Source organism: Myxocyprinus asiaticus, chromosome 31, assembly GCF_019703515.2.
Source record: "Myxocyprinus asiaticus isolate MX2 ecotype Aquarium Trade chromosome 31, UBuf_Myxa_2, whole genome shotgun sequence".
Lineage (NCBI taxonomy): Eukaryota > Metazoa > Chordata > Actinopteri > Cypriniformes > Catostomidae > Myxocyprinus > Myxocyprinus asiaticus.
Window position 1 is genome coordinate 2,213,983 of NC_059374.1, and position 22,926 is coordinate 2,236,908.

The 22,926-nt window shown below is 37.2% G+C and overlaps 1 protein-coding gene across 1 annotated transcript in view; it reads right to left on the reverse strand.

The window, feature by feature from the left end:
• The window catches only part of LOC127422283 (septin-4-like), a 57,021-nt gene extending 36,947 nt beyond the window's left edge, over positions 1 to 20,074 (reverse strand). The window contains exon 1 of the mRNA XM_051665696.1: positions 19,932 to 20,074. Coding sequence (XP_051521656.1) covers positions 19,932 to 19,979 — 48 coding nt within the window. The 5' untranslated portion in view covers positions 19,980 to 20,074. The remainder of the gene's footprint in view (positions 1 to 19,931) is intronic.
• Positions 20,075 to 22,926: the final 2,852 nt, after the last annotated feature.

Here is a 22,926-nt window from a genome sequence, read left to right on the forward strand (position 1 = left end):
CCTTCATTCACTCCCTCACAGCAGCTCATTTTCATAGTCACACCCCCAGCACCTTCATTCACTCTCTCACAGCAGCTCATTTTCATAGTCACACCCCCAGCACCTTCATTCACTCCCTCACAGCAGCTCATTTTCATAGTCACACCCCCAGCACCTTCATTCACTCTCTCACAGCAGCTCATTTTCATAGTCACACCCCCAGCACCTTCATTCACTCCCTCACAGCAGCTCATTTTCATAGTCACACCCCCAGCACCTTCATTCACTCCCTCACAGCAGCTCATTTTCATAGTCACACCCCCAGCACCTTCATTCACTCCCTCACAGCAGCTCATTTTCATAGTCACACCCCCAGCACCTTCATTCACTCCCTCACAGCACCTTATTTACATAGCCACACCCTCAGCACATGCAGTCAGTCATACAGAGTCTGTGAAGAATTTCAAACATCCAGGATAGAAGAGAATATCAGATTAACTTAAAAGCAGATATTTATAAATGTGAAGAGGTTTCATTATTCATCCAAGCTCCTTCAATACTGTGTGTTACATGTCTTTGTCTTTTCTATTTCTTCAGTTGTGATGTTGTGTTGCTGGAGGCTTTAAGCAACATCTGTCCAATGACTTTAAAAAGACACCATGTCCCTGATCTGCAGCGCCTGAATACACACACACTTTCCATGAACATGTCCAGGTTCCAGTGTCCAAATTAAATCTGATATAAGTAATCTTTTTTATTTCAGTTTCAATCCTCCGCTTACCATTTGTAAAAACTCTAAACTTCACCACAATAAGTATATCCTTGTTTAATTATTAATATGGTTTTAATACATGTTTATATTGAGTATTTTATTAATTTATTATATATAAATATCGTTTTCTCATATGTTAAGTGCTTTGATAAGCTACGTTTAAATGTGCTATATAAAAATAACATTATTATTATTATCAACATTAAGTATAATAATAATGACAAAAAATGCAAAAGTAAAATGCCCAGAAGCAGTAATCAAACTGCAGTAATCAGAATGATTTTTTCCCCCCTGAAAGATATGAAAGATCAATATTTTGAGTTCTTCTTTTGCTATGCTATTGCTATTCTGCTTTTGTGTGTTGGATCTGTTCCCAGCTCCATGTCGGTTCTGGCCATGTCTGACTGCAGTGCCAAGCAAAGCCTGGTGCCACTGAACACATCATCCTATTAAACTTGTCCTCTAACATCTCTTACAACCAGCATTCATGTCCACATCACAGAGACAGGCTTTATTATTCTACTGAGTGACATACATTTCAACTAATCCTGGACATTAAAGATGGGGGTCTCTAACTCGGTGAACATTTAAACTTCAGGATTTGAGATTTGATGATTACTGGACTCCCACAAGCAAATAAACAGGGAGAGAGACAGGAAACTGACCCTTTTGGTCACATCATGTTAGCACGGCAAAGCATTCTGGGAAAGATGCAAGATTCTCCATTCAAATGTCCATAATAAACGATAATCTACACCGATAATCTCACAGGATTACCCTTCTGTTGTCATTATGAGAAGACACATTGTTCATCCTCTTTACTGAGCTAAAGTGTGTCAAAGACATGTAGTCAGAGGAGAGATGGGAAATACTGTATCTTTTTTGTAATACTCTTTTTTTATATATATATATATATATATAGATGAGTATTCATTGATGAACTTCAGAATCAGTGAGAGAATTGGAATTTGCTACAAATGAATACAACTACATGTAAAATCAATGTGGCATTAAAATATGTTATAAATGACTACATGCTTCATTCTATGAGCAGAATCCATATGAGATCATTAAAAGAAGCGGTTTTAACCAACTTGATGGTTTCAAGTAATATAAATGCAGTAGATAATGTGTAATTTGTCATGTTTACATTCTGCATTCATGGGGCTAATGCTAATGCTAACACGCTATATGTGGTCCTAAAATGCACCGGTTACCATCTTTTTTTGTATTTTATGATACATTTGTAAAAAAAAATCCATGCAAGATCATGAAAAATGTTTTTTTTTATATACTTGTTTTTTTAAAGAAAGACATTGATACAACTACAAAGATGGGTGTTTAAAAAGGGTAGCAGCTCTTCACACCAGTGAGTTCATGTTGACTGATCTCAACTGACTGAAGAAATCAACTGGAAAAAGATGTTGGTGTCAAAGTATGTCACACCCACCGCTGTTGTGGACCAATGGTAGTAAGAACCCTGATAGCACACGTACATCATCCATACGTTAGAGTGTGTGTTGACATCTGGAAGACATATTGTTTAGGTTGTTTGCTCATCTGCAAAAGGTCTATAAGACATTTCTTCTTGGATGTCAATAAGACATTCAGCAAATGTCTTTGAGACGTTTATGATTTGGAATGTTTTAAATCTGATCTTTTTAATCCCTTAAACTCTGGTGCATTTTTGGGCTGCCGCCAGCAATTTTTCACAATCAAATTGAAAAGCTCACCATTCACACATAACTGCAAAAAATTGGTCTCGTTTTTTTTTTTTTTTTTTTTTTCACATTCATTAAAATGTGATGCTTTTCTCAGAGATATAAGAGTGTTATCTGGGAAGGTGTTTAGCAGCTGGCATGAAGTTTTCCTGAAAGCACCCCCCTATTAGTTCTTCAATTTCTCAAAGTATAGTAGTGCCTTGAGACAGACAGATGCAAATGTTTGCTAGAAGTTTGCAGCTCTTCACCAGTAGTGGTGAACCTGCAGCAAACATTTGGCAACAATGCACAATTTACCACTACTAGCAAACACTGCTGCAAAGCTCATTTGCATATGAAAATAATAAGTGGCAAATTTGCCAGAACTCGAGATTTTTTTAAGGGTGCAGCTCTTGTACAGTCATTTTAGATTATATTCCCAAACATCATTAGAATGCCGCTGTTATCAGTGTTTATACAGTGAGGTCAGCTGGCATCAGTCCAGAGAGCACACACACACAAAATTATATATATAAATATCACATATATTACATATGCATCATTTACAAGTGTGTTTAATAGTTATGTGTTTCTCAAGGACTCTAAATGATGATGTCACTGATGTGTGCTGATGTCAGGACAGAGTGGCGCCATCTTCTGGCTACTGCTGCAGATCTCCATCTCTAAACATACATGTTCTAATGCTGCATTGCATTTAAAGTCAGATATTCCTACTTAATAGCTCCAATCTCAGACTACAAAGGTATTCCAATGCCTGATATTTGAAAGACAACAAATGAGGAAACAAAAGTTCAATATTTCAGTTAGCTTGGTAGGAGTTTGTTTGTCAACAGAGATGTCTCATAGCAACACAACTGCAGAGAATAAACAAATATAGATTACTACTATTTGTTCTAGATTATCAAAAGAGTAAAATGTACCACATTTTTCATACCGGTCTTGGTATTTAAAATTTCACAACTTATTCCCACTGTCCACATATGTGGACATCAATTTTTAGGAAAACTATTTGGTCTAAAAAACTTTATTTAAAAAAAAAAATATTTAATGTTTTTTAGGGGCTACTAGTTACAAATAAAAAAAAGGAATGGAAAATGCACACAGCAGGCACACTCGGGTCTCAGTCTGATGGGTGCCGACATCTAGATTTCTGCACAAGTTTCCAAGCCCTACTTCAAGTGAAGCTCACATTATTTCCTTATTTATTTATAGCTAACATTCTCAAGAAAACGTTAAATGAAAATCAATAGTAAAGTCTGATTGTGAGAGAAGCCATAGTAACATTTTAGTGAACAAACCGCACAATTTGAGGTATCAATTATGAAACAAAAATGGTGTAAGACAAGCTATGTGACCAAGTTTATACTTGCTGGTTTAACAAATCCCTAACCTTAGGCATGAAAATAGTTCATAGTGAGGCTTGCCTTTGCAAACACTGCTTAATATCAATGTAGAATAATAGAAAGAGCCTGTATGATCATGTTCTCCCTGTTTTTGCTGACAAAATTCGAACACACACGATATCCTGGAGGCAAACTACACGAGTTAAATACGTGGCAAAATATGATTTCATCTATTATCTCAAAGAGTGTTCAATACTTTACACAGAAAATGGTTTGTTATGGTCCGCAAGTTTAAAAAAAATTTATCTTGCCGTTTCCCACATACCTAGTTAGTCCTTTCACTTCAAACTACAGTCTCTTAAGTGCCAACTGGCGCTGCCAAAGTACCTTTCCCAGACTTCCTGTCGCATTCAATTAGAGCCTTTATCTACATGTCTTCTAGTTTCCTGTTCAAACTAGATGCCGCTTGGGCGATATTCCCTCCCTCAGAGTCAGGGGAGCAATTGCGATTGCGTGTTGTGCTGATGAAGCACTTCCCTCAGCAGAAGAGTGGTCAACGCGGCAGCTATTACAGCTGCAAAGAGATGCTGAGATGATGCAGTACTCATAGAGTCTCATTCATGTGCAGGCTGGTCCTCCACTAGTGGCTGATAGAACTGAAAATTATAGAAGGTTCGGAGAGGCAGGCCTCTCTATAAACTAATTTGTAGTTAATTGCAATAAATCAAAGATTTTGAAAAAACTGAAATTTTACACCATATATACTTTTTTCCTGTGAAAATGCATTTATTTCCATCTTAGGAAATGAAACAAAACAAAATGTTACAACAAAATGCTACAACAAAATGCTTTATTAACATTTTCCAAACAAAGCCTTCCACAATATAAAGATAGAAATGCACTAAAATATCACCAACTCAAGTAACATTAAACGTCTGCCAAAGTCTAATTGGGAAGTTGACTAATTGAAATAACAGGTTGAGTATTCATTCATATTTTCATTAATTTCATATTTCTATATTCATAATTTTACATTTAAAATATTAATCTCATAACATTATTTATGCATTTATTCCTGCTCTGTGAAAATACACCTAATTGCCACTTCAGATGCAGCATCTGTGTCACCTTTGCTGTGTAAAGATGGCTTTAGTCCCCATAGGTTTAGTATTCACTGCAATGGGCATTACATCTTTTAAACTCTCATTCTACACAATATTAATCTGCCAGTAGGCTGAGACTATCCGCTTTCTTAAAGCAATTGTGAAGCTGCGTTCATGATTCACGTCATAGCGTCAACGCCAGTGTCCAGCGCCACTTTGAACTCCACGGGAAAAGCATAGTGATAGGTAAGACTTGCCGTGCTTTAGTGGTCATTAAAATGCACTGAAAATACTTGATTTCTATCACAAGTCCCATCTGGTCTTGTTTTGTACATCAAATAGCGCTAAGAGGTCCTTTCTCCATCATCTTATCAAATGACAGGGAAGCGCTGTTGTGGTGTGTGTGACTCCGGGCGGACACATTACAAAGGTTCCACCTTCCCAACAAGTGTTTATGCCAGTTTATTAACGATAAATGTTAGTTCAAGAAAAATTAACGGGTTAAACTTCTTTCATTATTTGCATGCGATCAGTGTGTTAATTTCTTTCCAGTATTGAATGAAAAAAAAATATATATATTTTTTTATATTTATATATTTTTATTAATATATTTTCAGCCTGATCTCATGATAATTACGTGACTGAAGCAACATTTTTGCAAAATGATATTACATGGCTCATTATGTGTATCACGGCCGCTCCTAAGTGAAGTGTCCTCTGTGTGGCGCTAAATGTTAGTTTATATGTTCTCCCAAACAGATATTCTCCCAATATGGTGGGTGTAGAAAAGGAAGTCCCGCCTTACAGGTAAAAGAGCCAATCACCTTTAAGATAAAGACATCGCCTGTCAGTCAAATCGAGAAGGCACATGCACGTTAGCCTGAAAAATATGGTTTTTTTTTTAGCTTGATCTGAGCTAAAGCAGCACAATTTATGATATCATTGTTGTCAGATTTTACTGCTGACTTGACCAACCATTTTGGAGATTTCGGTCTTTTCCAATTTTAGTAGATAGGACCTGTACTTTTATGCTGCTTGTGTCCATAGAGAATAGCTGCCTGGGAGCATTCCAAAGATGGCCGCCATGTTGACTGACTTGCCTTGAAAGGGACTTTAAACCTACTTATCCTAAACCTTAAACCTAAACCTAAATCTAACCGATAGTCTCATGAAGCTACAATGTCATTTTGTGGTGCTTCTATGAGACTTTGTGCTGATGTGTCGACTCGTGTGCTCTTCAGGACTCGTACCCTAGTCCTTTACATGGCAAGTGCAACGCTCTATCAGTCAAGCTACCGTGCAATTTGATCACACTTAAACAAGCTTGTAAATATAGTTGATTATGTATTGCAAATGTTAAATGAGGCATGCATTATAGTGAAAGTGTTTAGATGTTATAAGATAGCATTGTGTGAGGAATAGGGTGAAAAGTGTTTATGGACCGATAATCTGCCATTCTACTTGTGATTTGTTTGAAAATGAATAAAAGTCATTGTTGTAGCACCTCTAGTGTTCATTTCAAGAGGAAACTGCTGCAAAATGTACAACAAGACACATAAAAATCATTTTTGCAAAAATGTAGGTATAGTATTTAGGTATAGTATTATATTTAGGATTTACATTTTGGATTTATCAGATGCATTCTGAGATTGCCTTCTCTGTGAAAGATGCATGCGATGCGGACTTAAAATTTGGTCAAAATGAGGTATCTTGGAAGGCATGTGTATGGCTACATTTTGCAACAGCTTTCATATTTGAACACATCCCCAGTAATTGATTTAAGTCTAAAAACTCAGTTTTCAGTTTCCTAAAGTCATTGTTTTTCAAAATATTCAGTAAAGGAGAATTATTTCGCTCCATTTTTGGAGGAGGAAAACACCATTGTAGTGTGGATGTAAGGTTGTAAAATTAATGTGTTTAAAACAAAAATGTATTAGTGTGGACGTGGCCTATGATTTAGGCAGCTCAATATGTTTTGGAACAGAGCCAATATGTAATTTCATTTGTTTTGGAAGTATCTGATTTTAGCAAGCCAGTGGAGTGCCGTTCGATAAACAAATTCAACCATTTAATAAGTACAGTTATCTGAGGAAGTTCATCATAAAACATGGTCGAACCCAGTAGTGTACCTTCAAAAGTAAAGCACTAATTCCATCATACGGTAAGCGGTCCATGATTTTGCACATACTAATGATCCATAATCACACCAGTACACAGTAAATACAGCTTCATTCTGACTTACCACAGGAAACCAGACATTACGCTGTCTATTGGTTTCCACTGGACCTTTGAGCAAAAGAAAGAGTGAATGGTGTAATTATTTTTCACATGGAAAACAAAGAGCCACGGTCTTGAACGGTTCTTATGTGATGTTTTCCATGCCAAAACAGCGAGGGGTGGGGGCGATTTCACCTGAGACGAAAACAATAGACGTAGACATAAGAGCAGAGGAATGTGGAAGGTCGTGCCCCAGTTTTGGCTTTGCTCTTGGCATTGTGAAAGAGATTTATTCGCTATCAAGGTGGCCTAAATCCAGTGCATATAGGGTTCACTACCAGCATAAGGGCCCGACAAAAAACAGTGTAAAAAGTCACATTTACACTGTCAACCAATTGTGATTTTCAAAGATACTGTATCTGGCACAAATCAGATCTTGTTTTTGCTGTTTACATGCAACATGAGATCTGACTTTTTAGCATTTGATTTCAGCAACTTTTAAATATAGTTCTAAATATAATCTATAATCTACATAAGCATGCATTCAGTTCTTTTAATTCTGGATTTGTTTTGTCATTGTTACATGTGAATCATGAAGTAAATGCATTGGCAAAAGAGAACAACAGTGCCCGCCCACTTCTTTTTAGCATCTTGGTTTCGTAAGTATTCTTCCCATTCATTTTTTCCCATAGAGATTTCATTAAAGAGTTGTAAGCTATGAACCAAATCACCAAGCTCCAAGGTTAATCACGACATTACAACTTTGATTTGAAGCAAAAAAGTATTTGAAAATCAGACAGAAAGACAAATATACAAGACTGTTCACTTAATATCTTTAATGAGGGAATGAACTACAATCCCATGAAGCATTGTGAATAACAATCGAAATGAAAACAATGGAAAAATATAAAACTATGATTTAAGTTTGTTGATAAGTATAGAAACAATATATTTGAAGTATATTGCAAGATATTTGTATATATTAATATTTAAGTAGTTTGTGACTCGATTGGTGGATATTTTTCTTCAGGATTATGGGTAGTGTAGGTCTTCACCAGGAATTCTGCTATTAAACATGATTTTTTTATTATTAGGTTAAAATAATGTTGAAGGATGGCTTCAATGGAAGCATATACCATAGATTAACAATCTCAGAGCTCACAGTATGTCTGTATTTGAGGGTTTATAATTTATTGTATGAAACTGAATGGGATAGTAACTTCCAGAACCAGGTTGCGTTTTTATGAGAGATTAGAGCAATTAGTATTATATGTATTTATTTCGTTGTTTCTTTAGAATTGTTGAAGGTCCTTGCACCTGCATGTCAAATTAGCCATTACAATAAACCTTCTTCACAGTCTTCACAGCCTGTTTTATTCAGTTATGAGAAGCCACTTTGACACATGTGATTTTTGTCCCATCTCTTTATTTTAGACATAACTGACTGTGCGCGGTCCAGTTCCTTATTGTGGGGCAAATTCACTAAACAGTTGCACTTCTTTTGCGCATCGTATTTTAGCACATGCTTATTCACTAAGCTGATGCAATCAGCGCTAAAGTAGTGTTGCATTTTGAGTATTTAAATGAAGTCATTGTCACTCCTTTCCACCCACAAGCGCCTTTATATGTTAATTAGGCTCATTATAGATTGCACAAAAATTGCCCAGTGCAATTTACATTGCGCTATTAGCGCCAGATGAACAAAATTTTATTTAAAAGCGATGTTTGTGTACATTTTCTATTGATCATAGCAGCAGTAATTCATCAAATAATCTAAAAGAGCATTACAACCTGACATATATCGAGACTCTTTTGCACTTTATCATTATGGAGTAACACACTGATGTAGTGATTGATGCATGCAGACAAGAAATCAGTAGCTGTGTCCCAAATGACGCAATATAAACTATGCACTCAGCCATGTAGTGTATGAATTTTCAAAGTGTAGTATCGTCCCAAATAGAAAATAAATTTTTTTTTTTTACAACACAGATGCATTCCACTGATGGAAGTGACGTTTCAGACGCATGCGATGTGTTGCTGCTAGCTTTAGCATGTTAGCCAAACTCAGTTCAACAAACAATGTATTCAACTCATATTTGTAAGGTGCTGTCTTCACTGAAGTTTCACTAGTTGCTACATTCTCCGTTATTTTCAATTGTTTTGTCAGACCAGCAACGCATCAAAGTAACTCTGCCCCTTCCGGTACAGCAAGATGTGAGCACTGAATGCATGAAGTGTCCAACATTCCACACTCCGTTTTGGCCGTTGAAGAAGTGCATCATCCAGGTACTCATAGTACACTTCTTTTTGTTGCATTTTCAGTGTTAACATACTACTCGCACTATTTACACTTCAAAATGACGTAGAATATTGCAGAAGTGTGTGGTTTGGGACGCACCTAGAAACCCTCCCCTTGATAAAATCCCATCACAAGTGTTCACAAAAGATGCATTTTAAACATATGTTATTACCAGATGTAAACCACATTTGTCAGCTGACCACTGGTCAACCCAAGGTGTAAACATGATCTACCAACACAGCCAGGGTCAGATCCTGAATGTTTTATCACAAGCGAAGTGTCTATTTACAGTTATCAAAAGTGTGCACATGAAATTTTAGCAGGTAAATCATCTTTGAAAGAAAGTAAGCTGCACTATGGAATGTCCGGAGGAAGTCTGGCCCCTTTGTGTTTTGTTTTCACTGGTTGACATTGTGTCCTCTATTGCAACACCCCTCCCTACAGCGTATCCTCTGAACGATTATCCCATTATGCCATTAGAGCTCTTGGACTGCCTTACTGGCCCAGTGAGAGTTAGAAAAGTCCACCCTCAATTCTCTATGATACTCTGGCCTCCAGATGTGACTCGAGTCTACGGTTGCCACCTGTCCGGTAAAATATGGAATCGTCTCTAATTAATGTAGCACATGATTTGTCCCGTATTTAAGCTGGTCTGATGTAAAATCGTTAATTTAACCTTAATATATGTAGGAATTTGTGCCTACGGTATGTAAGGGACCTTCAGAAAAAGTCCAGACATTGTGCTAAAATGTGCTAAATCTGTGGAGGGTGTGGTCAACAACTCTAGAGAGAGTGTCCCATATTTTACCATTTCAAAAGTAGCAACCCTACTTGGGTCCCTCAAAAATTTAAGTCAAAGTTTTTTTGTTTTTTTTTTATCTGCCAAACAAAAACTGTAGGTCTGATCTCTTAAAACAAGTAATCCCGGGTCACTAAAGACATGAGGAATGCATTTAAGGGTATATGCCTGCAAGCAAAGTCACGTTTACAAGGTACAGTGTTGATACAATGACCGCTTCTGGGATTTGATAAAGTTTGCCAGTTTATTGGCATCAAATCCTCAAGAGATACTTAAAAATAAACTAGCAAACAAAGTGAACTAGACATCCACAATTAATGAGTAATGCCTGTGAAAATCTGTATTTGTTTCAATTTCAGATCAGAAATGATCGCAAATCTACATCCATTTCCTTCTCATTTTCTGGTGCTTTCTGTACAAATGTTCAGACACTGCAGCACCATTATTTTATTTTTGTTCTTTCTATGCTGGTCTTTTACTGTTGTAACATCTATTTCAGATAAACTCGCCCTTAAATAGCACTTAAAAACAAAACAAACGGTGGTTGGTGACTTTGCATGTCACTCAAACCGTCTCTTCCTGTCTGAATGGGGAGTTCTTGGTCAGAATCAGCAGACTTTATGACAAGAGTTAAAATCTTCTCCAAACAGATGAGATATGCAGATGAAGTGTGTAATCCAGACAACACAGTTACTTTAGATCTTTCCTCATAGTCAGCTGTGCTGCACGTGTCTGTGAAAGTGTGCCAAACACAACCCCTATTTCCATTTATACTGAGAAACAAGGACAAGACCACAGAGAGACACAACGGAGAAATAGCAATATTAGAATGGTCACATTAGACTCTCATATACTCACACTCCAAACAACTTCTGGCTACATTCAAACTGTGTTTGTGTGAGAATATAAGCGTGATACAGCACTGTAATGCTCACATATCTTCCTCTGGAGAGATCTGACAGTCTACTGTACATCCTCATTCATCTGACCTCAGGAAACTACAACAAATAAAACCTTGATTTCAGAAGACTACTGATTGGTAATTATGGGCCTCAATTATGAAACAAGAGCAGAAGGATTTTTTTTGTAAATTGCTAGTAAAAATCATTCTTATGTTAATTGTTACATTCAATTTAGTGTTCGCATTTAGTTCTGCCATGGTTTCATGAATGAGGACCAGTTAGTGCATGCTTTATATTTACGGGTGTTTCTACTGCTTCGGAAACTTTCATGTCCCATGGGTTGATTTTTATCAAAACAAACGGATTTCAACTTTTTTATTTTTTAATATGAAGGTACATTTAAACAGACTTGGGCATTTTTATCAGGCCTTCATCATTTAGCTTCATTTTGGTACCTTTCAAATGTTTTTTGTGTGCAAATTTTACTGTTTTAGCCAGACTTTCAAAATTAAACTATGAAAATATAAATTATTACATGTTTATGCAACTATAAGAATCTCAACACAAGTCGCGTTCACACATACAGCCTTTTCCAAAAAATTACCTTTATAGCCAATAAATTTCCTTTTTGATTCCTTATTGATGTGTGAACAGAGCCAGAAGTTTACCAGTTTGAGTTCGTATGAGGTCAGGGCACACTGACGTAAGAACGTTCTGATGGAGATGATGCAATTACACTGCACCTTTTAACACTGGTGACTCGAAGGTAAGAAAAATGTCAACAAACTGGTCAGATAGTGAAACTAGAACGATTCTCTTCATCCGAGCGGATGAATACATTTCCCGACAGCTGAAAGGAACAGTTAGCGATTTCCCATGTATTCTCTGATGAACCCACTTTCTTCGCGAAGACCTCTATGTAGCGAAATACGAACATATTACTGTGCTTTTCAGCCTTCGTACGCTAGTGACAGCATTTTTTTCTCTCTAGTTCAACACTCATTTGAAGTCGTCGCATACGGTGTTGCTGATTCTCGAGCAAGTGCATAAATGAAAACATTCACCAAAAAACAAAAAAAGAAAAAAAAAAAAAAAGAAAAAAGGAACACCAACATTACCAACCGCATACGTTCAACTACAAAATCATACCCCACCGTGTTGAGGACATTTCCGGCAAACAACTTCACATAGTTTAACAGCATTTGGTGCTGATGTGTGAATGGTATCAAAATGGAAAAAGACGGAAAGTAGTTTCATGTGTGAACAGCACATTTGTTCTTTATCAGTAAAGGCAACCCAATAATTTTCCTGTAATGTACCTGGTTGCATGTTTGATTGGGGCTAGCGAGTGAAATAAAGTGTCAGTGAAGAGCATGCTTGAGATGAAATGTGAGACAAAAAGACAAATCATGGGAAAATAGAATATTTCCAATCAAGCTGTAATTTTGCCTAATTATGCAAAAAAGTGTGAAAATATTATTTAATTGTGTGTATTTAGGATACATCAAATGTTAGCTATGAAATTAGCCTTAGTAAGACAGTTAGATTCAGACGTTTTATTTGAAAAACGCTAAAAATATAATTTCCATCAGCATCATTTCCAGCACACAATCCAGAATTTGAGATGGGAATATTCATGATTTTCAGACAAAAATAACACAAAATCTCATATGATGCATGTACATGCACTGTTGGACATTGTTAGTAGACAAAAAACAAAAACACAAAAACAAAGAATGTGTGCAAAATTGTTTTGAATAGAATTTGTATGATGTCTAGAAATTCACAGGGCTAAAAGTGCCCGAAATTGAAGAAACATCAATATGTAAACACATACAGTATGAAAGTTTTTTTTTTTTTTACATTTATCAAATACATAATCTGTGATTCATAAGTTTATTCTAGAAAAAAAGTCACTATACAATAGTTTAAAATAAAGTATGTGCAGCAATATGATGTTCATGTATTATTAGATATTATAAGTCTTGTTTATTCTCATGTTCAAATGACAACCACTCAACATATAAACACAATGCTTTCCTCTGCACAGATATGCATGTAGGTTTTGGATTAACATTACTTTATCTCCAACATAAACAGTCCATAAAAATGTCCTTCTGGGGAATAAGCCATGCAGAATTATAACACGACTCCATTATGACGAGCTGAGATCAAATCAAAACACTGCATGCTTATTTTATAACTCACCATCATAATATATGACATGAACACAGATAGGCTACATTAATAGTGTGTTCAGCTCATGTTTGGGGTTACAGCTGTCGACATAAGGAACAACGTATATTTATCTTTTTCGGTTCATTTCATCAGCTGTCAGTCACCAGAATTGACTGTAGTATTTTAGGTCACAGTAGATTCATCATCGCTTTTTCAAGTCCTTCTACAGACTTTCTATTACAGCAGAGTGTCAACATTAGAGAATACTAGACAACATTCTCCATTACATTATTCTAGAATTCCAAATGCCCCTTTAATGCCCGGGGTGTTTAACTCTAGTCCCTCCACAGAGAATGCTGACCTGGGTTCTAAACCATCACAGTCAACCATGAATCCTGTAAAATCCATGCACTGCTGTAATTGTAAAGCTGTAAGCCACTAAACTCAAAGACCCCACTGCAGTTAAAAAAAAAAAAAAGAAAAAAAAGCTGATCTTATCCTGGGTTATCTTTTTTGAGGTTATTTTCAACCTAATGTCTATTATCACCGTTTGTAAAAACAAACACAATGTGTTTATAGTAATGCACTTACAATAGAAGTCAGTGGGGCCAGTATTCTGGAGAGGCTTTATTTTATTTAAAGCCTTATTTGAGTTGTAAAATTGTCCCCTTGTAGTTTTTGCTGTCTGATCGTGGTTTCGGTGCACTGCATAGACTGCCTATCCTAATAGCTGCACCCCTGACTAGGCGCCAGGGAACCGTACCTAGTAGGAAAGTTATTAGAGTTCGACCAACAATGGATTTGGCTGATAGCGATAACCAAGGTGGTGGAAAAGACCAATAACCAATTAATCAGCAGATAGTTTTTTTTTTTTGTTTGTTTTTTTTTGTTTTTTTTAATCGATTAATAGAACGATATAACTTTTCAGTCTTTCTTTACTATAACAGGCACAGGCATTGAGGCTATAAGAGTTTAGTGTGCAAACAAAATCCCAATAATAACCAGAAAAATTAAGATTTGGTGCATAACGCTGGACCCTGGGGACTTGGATCCGTTACAGTGCTTTATATGTACAGTAAGTATTTACCAAATTAAGCTTTTTATAGCCTAAATATTCACCAGATTAAGAGTTTATATATATATATATATATATATACACACACACACACACACACACACATACAAAAGTTCTTTGGCTGAACTAGATTCAACTGTGGACAGTGGTTCCATGTGTTTGAAATGAGTTCTTTACTTAAAATTGCTATGTAATCTCAACACAAACACTTTGTGTAGGAAAGAACATAGCTGAATTGGGTAAACCCAACAAATTAGACATTTCAATATAACTCAAATAAATGTATTTCATTTCTTCATGTACTAACTAGTGAATGTTAGCATGCTAAATACATGCTGATTGGAAGCAAGAGTGTAGTTTAGTATGTTTAGTAATCGACGATGCGAGCAATCAATTTCATGTGCAACATCTACCAGTCCTCATCGTTAGCTCAAGCTCCACTCTTCACCATAATGATAACCCCCAAAACTCCAACATCACAGAAATATTTAACACTAACAAGTGTTGCATGAAAACACACAAAATAACACTTAATTTTTACATTTACTCTCCCTATTGAGTCCCATAGCATGCTAGGGTATGGAAATCCTCTGCCCATTTTATGGTCACCATTTGGGTGATTTCTGTTATCATTATGATTAAAAAGGAGCCAAACAACTATGTGATGATAATAAATGGCTTCATATGATCACTATCCTTAAATAAAAAGACAGTTTTTTTGCATGATCAGTCATATTTTCAAAATCAAATGCCAAAATGTCACAATTTCTGCCAGGGAATGCAAACTTTTGAGCACAACTGTATATCCTCCCGAGACCAAGCCATTCATTTAGTCCTCTGTAGAGCACATTTTGGTTTTTATATTTCTCTGAGACCACAGTTGTAAATCTAAGGGTATCTTAAAGTGGCCATGACAGTTTCCTTTCCTTGGTCTTTAAAAATGTCCGACATCACAATTCAGCACATTTTATGGAAAGATAAACATTAGGGGTTCTAGTTTAAGAGCGCTGCTATGTGACATGTCATGCGTACAAAGTCAGTGGGCATGGTCATGGAGTTTTGATATTTTTTTGCAAGTCTAAGCTAAGTCTAGACACAAGTGGGTTTGGTGAAACTGTGCATGCACAAAAAGTGCTAATGGACTGAGTCAAGTGCAATTTAATTTGGAGGGTCTTCTCCGGTTATTGCATTATCTGCATCCTGTTATATATTCCATTCCCTGCCAAGCAATGTCGATATAAATAAGGAAAGCCTATTCATAAGAATTTGGTAGTGAAACTGGTCTGCATGCAATGCATTAGAAGAATAGAAACATGGACCATTTGTGTCTTATGTTCTGTTGCAGTATAACTACGTCTTTGCTGTTAACTCTCTCCCGATTCCATCGTTCCAGTGCTATTGTGTTTATTACCATTATGTTGACTTACTGCCAAGAGCCATCTCCCATCAGACATTTTTGCATCAGTTCAAGTATTTTTACCTTCTCCTGTGGCGTGACCGGAAGTGTGTTGCGTCAACCACATGGGAGACCCAGGTTCTCTTGCCAGGTTGAAACTAGGAAGTAATTAAGTTCACATTATCAATGATGAGTGCAATTCGGAGGTTCCATTTTCCCTCTACCAAAAATGTTTTTATTCCACAGATTGTTAGGTTTAGGGTTGGGATTTAAGGGTAGATATAAAAAAAAAAATATGCATTCCTCTTTACTGTATTACGTTCTTTACAGTCACTGTGGTAATTTCACACAGAAACTGGATCTCACACGTAGGGTTGACACCAGTTCCGTAAAATACTGGATCGCCCCATGTTTAAAGATGAAATGATACGTCCTGTATTAAATCAAGAAGGGACGTGATTTGTTCCGTATTTAAATTGGTCCGAAGGCATCACCGCAAAATCGTTCAAGATCATTAATTTAACCTTGATATATGTTGGAAATTGTGCCTATGGTGGGTAAGGGACTGTCTGAATTCCACTAACTGAGCTTAAACGTGCCAAAACTGTGGAGGGTGTGGTAAGAGATTGTCTGAAAAAGTCAGCCAGCACCCATCCTCCCCTCCCCCACCCAGGTCAACAAATTTAGATAGAGTGTCCCATATTTTACAACTTCGAAAGTGGCAGCCGTACTCACACCTACGCTTACATTTAAAAACACTTCCAGCTTCGGCCACCGGGGGCAGTGCTATGAATTCCGGTAAGCACAGATTGAGTTTAGCTATATATAAAAAAAAAAGTCAACCTACTGTTTCCTTAAATCACTGTTAGATCAGTCTGGAACAAGCATTCAAATTGAAGCTGAACTTTTGACACCACTCACCTCTAACTCACATCACAGTCTCTGTATTTCCACCCAAGACCGCACTTAAATACGCTTGGCCTGCTTCTTTTGCAACTCGGAAACACTACCGACATGGCCCCATGAGGGATGTTTTTTTTTTTTTTAACAGTACACCAATAAATGCTTCAGTGTCAGAAAATAAAATGTTCGGAATTCACCACATCACAGGAGAATATATTTCATGGCCACTTGCAAGGGCTGAATGTTTGGGGGTGACCTTTTTCTGAATTCTCAGGCTTACTGTATAAATAACCCACATGAAATCTCCCAAGATGCACTAGTTAACAAGAAAAACAATACCATTTCCTCTCAAATCTGGCCCAACACTTCATACAACAAGTCTTTTTAAACTGACTTTGAATAGGCAAAGGTACATTACATGCATCCAAGCCAACGTGAGGTTTTGTGGGTAGCTTTAATGTACTAATCATTAACGAATAGTTTGTACATATTGGGATGCCATCATAAATCACATCTGAATGAATGCCAACCAGACATACTGAATCAAGCTCCCTGTTTTTCTTCCAACCCCTTCTCCCTGGGGCGAACTTAAAATAAATACAAAGATTAATTATATCTCTTCATATGCTTTCAGACATTTTTTTTTTTTTAAATTGAGGCATTATTTAATATCTTATGTCCGAACTGTATCACATGAAAGTCACAATCTCCTGGTCTTTCCTTTAAATTCAACATGAAACGGCATTCACAACCCATTTTACTTCTGTAATATGACGCATTTGCATGTAAAACAGGATATTCAACACAGGATATTCAACTGGGACAAATCTAGTTCGGGAGTTGATTGGATGATTAAAAAGTGAGCTGATTGCAAGTTTGCAGTGGATTGTGGAGGACTGATACACTTCTGGCACACACTTTTAATGTTGAGGCTGAAGGTCAAGTTCCCCAGTGCTAACATTTCTTTTTCAAATCTATCCTTATTTGCTATTTTTGCTGTAACCTTTATTATATGAACATTAACCAGCATTCAGTTACTGCATTAACTATTGACAAGATTTTAGAATGTTGTTAACCTACAACAGCAGCCTAAAACCATGCTAAACAGCTATTTGGCTATTGTTAGCATTAACTAATAGTCCATGTGGCCTTAGTGACATCAACAGAAAACTAAAGTAATTTTATTGGCGGAGCAATTTATTGCATTTTGATTAAAGATTACACAGGCAACCCGTGATTTTTCTTTGGAATAAAACACCAACAATTAATCATTCACAGTAATGGAAGGAATGTGCAGTAAGAAAGCAAATAAGAGTAAATTTCAATTTCCCAGTTTAAAGGAACCATTTCTATCTACCTACTGCTACTGGATTTGTGGGTGTGCTTACAACAGTCCATTGCCTGCTTTGGCTGAACACACCCATAATTCCATTTAGAAGACAATGATAAAACATGCTTTACTCTGCACACATGCACACACACAGACTGAACCAATACACAGTATGTATTTGAAAAGAGTTATCTATTATGAAAGCATTCCCTGTTGTTTTGATGCATGTTCACATTAACCGCGTTTCCACTATCAGGCCAAATGAGGGCGTGCAAGTGCATGCCAGGGCCAGTTGTGTTCCCACTCTCACTTCCAGGGCTTCATCGTGCCACCTTGGGGCCAATAGCAAATGGCCTTTGGGCCAAACAAGGCCAACTGGGGAGTAAGGCATGATCAATATCAAAGGCAGAGTTTCACCGAACTTGCCAGGTTGTGTATCCAGCGCACAACAGTACAGGTTCGGGAAAAATGTAAAAATTGCGAGTATAGTACAAATCCGTTAAAATGCACAATGGAAAAAGCGGTGCCCAAACAAAGCACTTTCCATGGTTCGAGGTCATGGTGTGCTGAGATATCGTCCCGCTGTTAATGGAGAGACCACTCGGGAAACCATGGCAGTTACAATCGGTGAGTTGTCAATGCTAACTTATCTTGCTAGCTAACTTATGTTTAAAACTGACATAAACTTGATATTCTAGATAACTATATAACATGATAAATCAGCTTGAGCTTCCCTTTTGCTTGTGAAATGGGCAGGGTGTGTGACGTTGGCACCAGGGCGGCATATAAAGGGTGGGATTTAGGGCAATCGAAACACAGAACGATTTTAGTCTCGCAGCTCGAGGTCCGAGGTTATTGGCCACGGCTGGCCAGTTGATAACCCTGGCTCGCACTGGCCTGATAGTGGAAAAGCAGCTATTGGGTCATGATGTTACTCCACAATCCATTTAGGAAAACCAAGCGTAGGCCAGTGACCAGTGTGTTATATAGGGTTGCCACCCATCCCGTAAATACGTTCCATGATTAAAGATGAAATGGATCGTCCCATGTCATTTCAATCAATATAATCAATACAGGACACCATTTTTCCTGTATTTTAAAGCCACCCCAGATGGACCCTGGTTGGATGGCGAAAACTAAAACAAGACAAAGGAAACGTATAGAATGAGTAATCAGATTTGTTCACAGATGTTTTCTTTCTTAAAATAAAGTGTTAGATAGGAGGCTAGCTTAAATTTGATGTCTGTATTGAACTGATTTTAAACTCTTTGCTGATTTGTTGTAAGTCATACCTTTTCGTATGAGCCAAGTTGAAGTTGTCATGAGACTTTGTTGAGTGCTCTGTAGCATAATAGCCCAAAATCATCAATTCTAAGTTTTGAAATCATTATCCTTCATGTCTGAGAGCTTGTTCAGAAGATGGGGCAATGCTGGCTACAGTATACCTTAGTAAATTAATGAAAACTATTCATTCAGCATTAATTAAAATATTAAATTACCATGTTTAAGTCTTCTATGTTTTGGCTGCCACCATCACTAACAGCTACAGATAGTCAAACCCAAAAAAGCCACTGGGAATAAGTGCTCTGTAGCAAAACAGTCACAAATCAGTTCATCTAAGCCTTAAAATCATTCTCCACCACATCCACCAGCTACTTCAGAAGATGGTACAATGCAACCTACACCTCTTAAATGAAAGAGAACTACCTACACCTGCATACGACACAACTAACCCAATAAGGTAATTCATTACAACTAAAGATGAAATTTTTTTTTATTTTTTGGCTGCCACTATCACTATTAAGTGTAGCTTATCAAATACAGACAGTCACAGGGAATAAGTGTCACAAAACAGCCACAAATCAATTCAATGGAGCCTTAAAATCATTATCATCTGTATCAGTGACTTACTTCAGCAGCTGAGGCGTTATCTACTGGCACGTTTGAAGGACCCAGCATCCTTTGCTCTGTCCTGGTCTGCTAAACACGATATTTCTGCTGCTGCAGAAAGCTGAACGACTGCACACACACTTCTCCTTTGATTAGTCTCCACGTCGTCGGCTCAGATTTGCAGGGGCTTACTGATTTGAGAGCTTTCTTGCTGATTACTACTCACTTGGGTTGTGCACTGTGAGCTGATTTTTTTTTTTAAGTAGCCTACTAGTATGCACTGCCACCCTCAGGCACTGGCATAATAGCTAAACATTACAAAACTGGAAATGGACCAAATGATTACATAATCATGCTAGATAACTTTGGGCACATACCATTGTAGACATCAACTAGATTTTTGAGTTTTTGGAGGTGCAAAACTCACTGCCATCATGCTAGGATGTTGTGGATTGTTGCCAGGTTAACTGGTATGCAGTTGCTGAGGTGTCCAGTGTGGTTTCTATTGCGTTTCTAGGTGGTTGCTAGGGTGTTCTGGGTGGTTATTAGGTTGTTGCTTACTAGCTCAATGATATGCTCTATGATATTCTAGTCTAGGGGATTTTCACCCATTTTATTGTCTGCCAGTATGATAGCTTATTAAAGTAACTGCAAACCTCTCCTTAACAAGCTACATGAATGAAAGTATCTTTCATGTTCATAACACAAATTGTTTGCAGAGGTAGGTAGAAATGCGTTACATTTACTTGAGTAACTTTTTGGAAAAAATGTACTTAAGTACATTTCTAATTATTTTTTTTTTACTTTTATTCGTTCCAATGGGCGACGTTCCTGTCGTTACATTACTGGTTTTAATTAAATGTTATTGAATGCGTAATTTATTGCGAGTTTTTTTTTTTTGTTTTTGTTTTTTGTTAATGGGACTTTTATGACAGTGGAATTTACAGCGATGCTCTGTCACTCAAGTCATCACTGCAGATGGAGCTGCACAAAACAAGCACTTTCTTTCGTCACGCAATGCCTTCATTTTACACCAAGACAAGCGGATATTTCAAGATTAAAATTACAGCTCCAACTTAAAGCACGCTGCGGTAAGTTTTGCCAATTGTGATAACGTGTGATAGCGATGGTCATTTTCAGGGTGACTCCTATGGGCTTTTAGGACCACAGTTTATAAGTATTCCTTTTTATATCAGTGCTGCAATACATCAGTGTCTGTATCCATGTAAAAGTGTAAATGCTCTGCCCATCATGTGCAAACAGCATTTCTGTGCATCCACAGCATTTCTACATTTGACAGATGCGGTACATTTTTCTAATGGACAGCAGAGAATAAGCTTTGAACTTAAATGAGCCAAACATGCTTCCAAACACAGAGATAAGCTGCAGTTTACCCTTAGTGTACATAACTAATGATCTAAATTATTTTGACAAAATACTGCAACTTCCCTGAACTAAGAATCCATGCAGGTTTTTAAAAAGCATGAAGTAGCGACAGCAGGTATTAATAAAGCATGATCTTGCTTCGTTTTATTCAGCACACTCGCTACTTGAGTATTCTTTCAAATGGATACTTTCTTACCCTTACTCGAGTAATTATTAACATGAGTACTTCTACTTGAGTAATTTTTTTAATTTTTTAATTTTTATTTTTTTAAGTAATTGTACTTTTACTTGAGTAATGTTTTTGGCTACTCTGCCCACCTCTGATGGTTTGTGATGAATTCCACAGCAAAGTTAAATACTTACGGATTTGTTCAAATCATTAATGCCTGTACCACACTCTAAGCAGGTACGCGAGAGCAAACTCTGGTGGTGAAATGGTCAATTTCATATAGTGTTGCATACCGAAATGTTTCAAGACAGCAATTTGTACAAAGCAAAAAAAAAAAAAAATTTCTTACAAAGTAATTTTGTCTTATTTTCCAGTAAAAAAATACCAAAATGTCATTAAAACAAAAAATTACTTGAGATGCAGAATGGTATAAGATATTAAGTTTTGCATTCAGAGAAACCAAACAAAATTAGTGGTCGCGATTAGTGGTTCTCGATCTCAATGGGGCACGTGCTAAGTAGTGCATGGATCGTGGAGAGTAGTATGAGCCTCCGTGGTGTCATGCACAATGAGCCATATGATAAGATGCATGGATTGACGGTCTCAGAAGCGGAGGCAACTGAGACTTGTCCTCCGCCACCTGGATTGAGGCGAGTAACCGCGCCACCATGAGGACCTACTAAGTAGTGGGAATTGGGCATTACAAATTGGGAGAAAAGGGGATAAAAAAAAAAATAGATTTATTTTTGCTAGATAACAGATTACTCTCGAAAATAACTAACTGTGAATATCATAGCATCGTGATTTCAGATCATGTACCTACCTCTGTTGATATTAACCTATACCAAATCACCCCCTCATTCATGTCTTTAAATAGTTTTTGAACTTACAAATGGCACTTTTTTAAATCAACGATACACCCGGCATTAAAAAGGGAATACTTTGGGAAACTGTGGCAGTGGGGTGTGGTCAAGCGTCCATCCGGAGAGAGAGAAAGCGGTAAGGGTGCTTGCACCTGAGCTAGATTATAGTGTAACACCTCTCTCTAATTCCAGTGAGCATGGGGAGAGCAGCATATAAGTAGCCACGCCACCAGCAGAGAGGGAGAGAGAGTCTGGCACAAGGAAGGCCACGGTGCTCCTGAAGCTGTTGCATTTAAACTGTTGTGTTTTGTGAAGCTAATGTGTTTTAAAGTCTATACGCCTGTGAAGCTGATGAGTTTGTAAAGTTGTGAAGCATTGAAGTGGCTGATTAAAAGTTTTACCTGAGCCTGGAAAACCCGCTTCCCTGTGTTCTCCTTCCCTTCTTCTGTGAAGTTGTGTTACAGAAACTTTTAAAGTTTACTTGCAAGGTCAGATCATTTGTAACATGTCTGGGATGAAGGCAGAAAATGTGAGGTCAAATGGAAATACTGCAAGACCTTCGAACTCTGGATAGTCAATGTGCAACAGCTCCAAACCT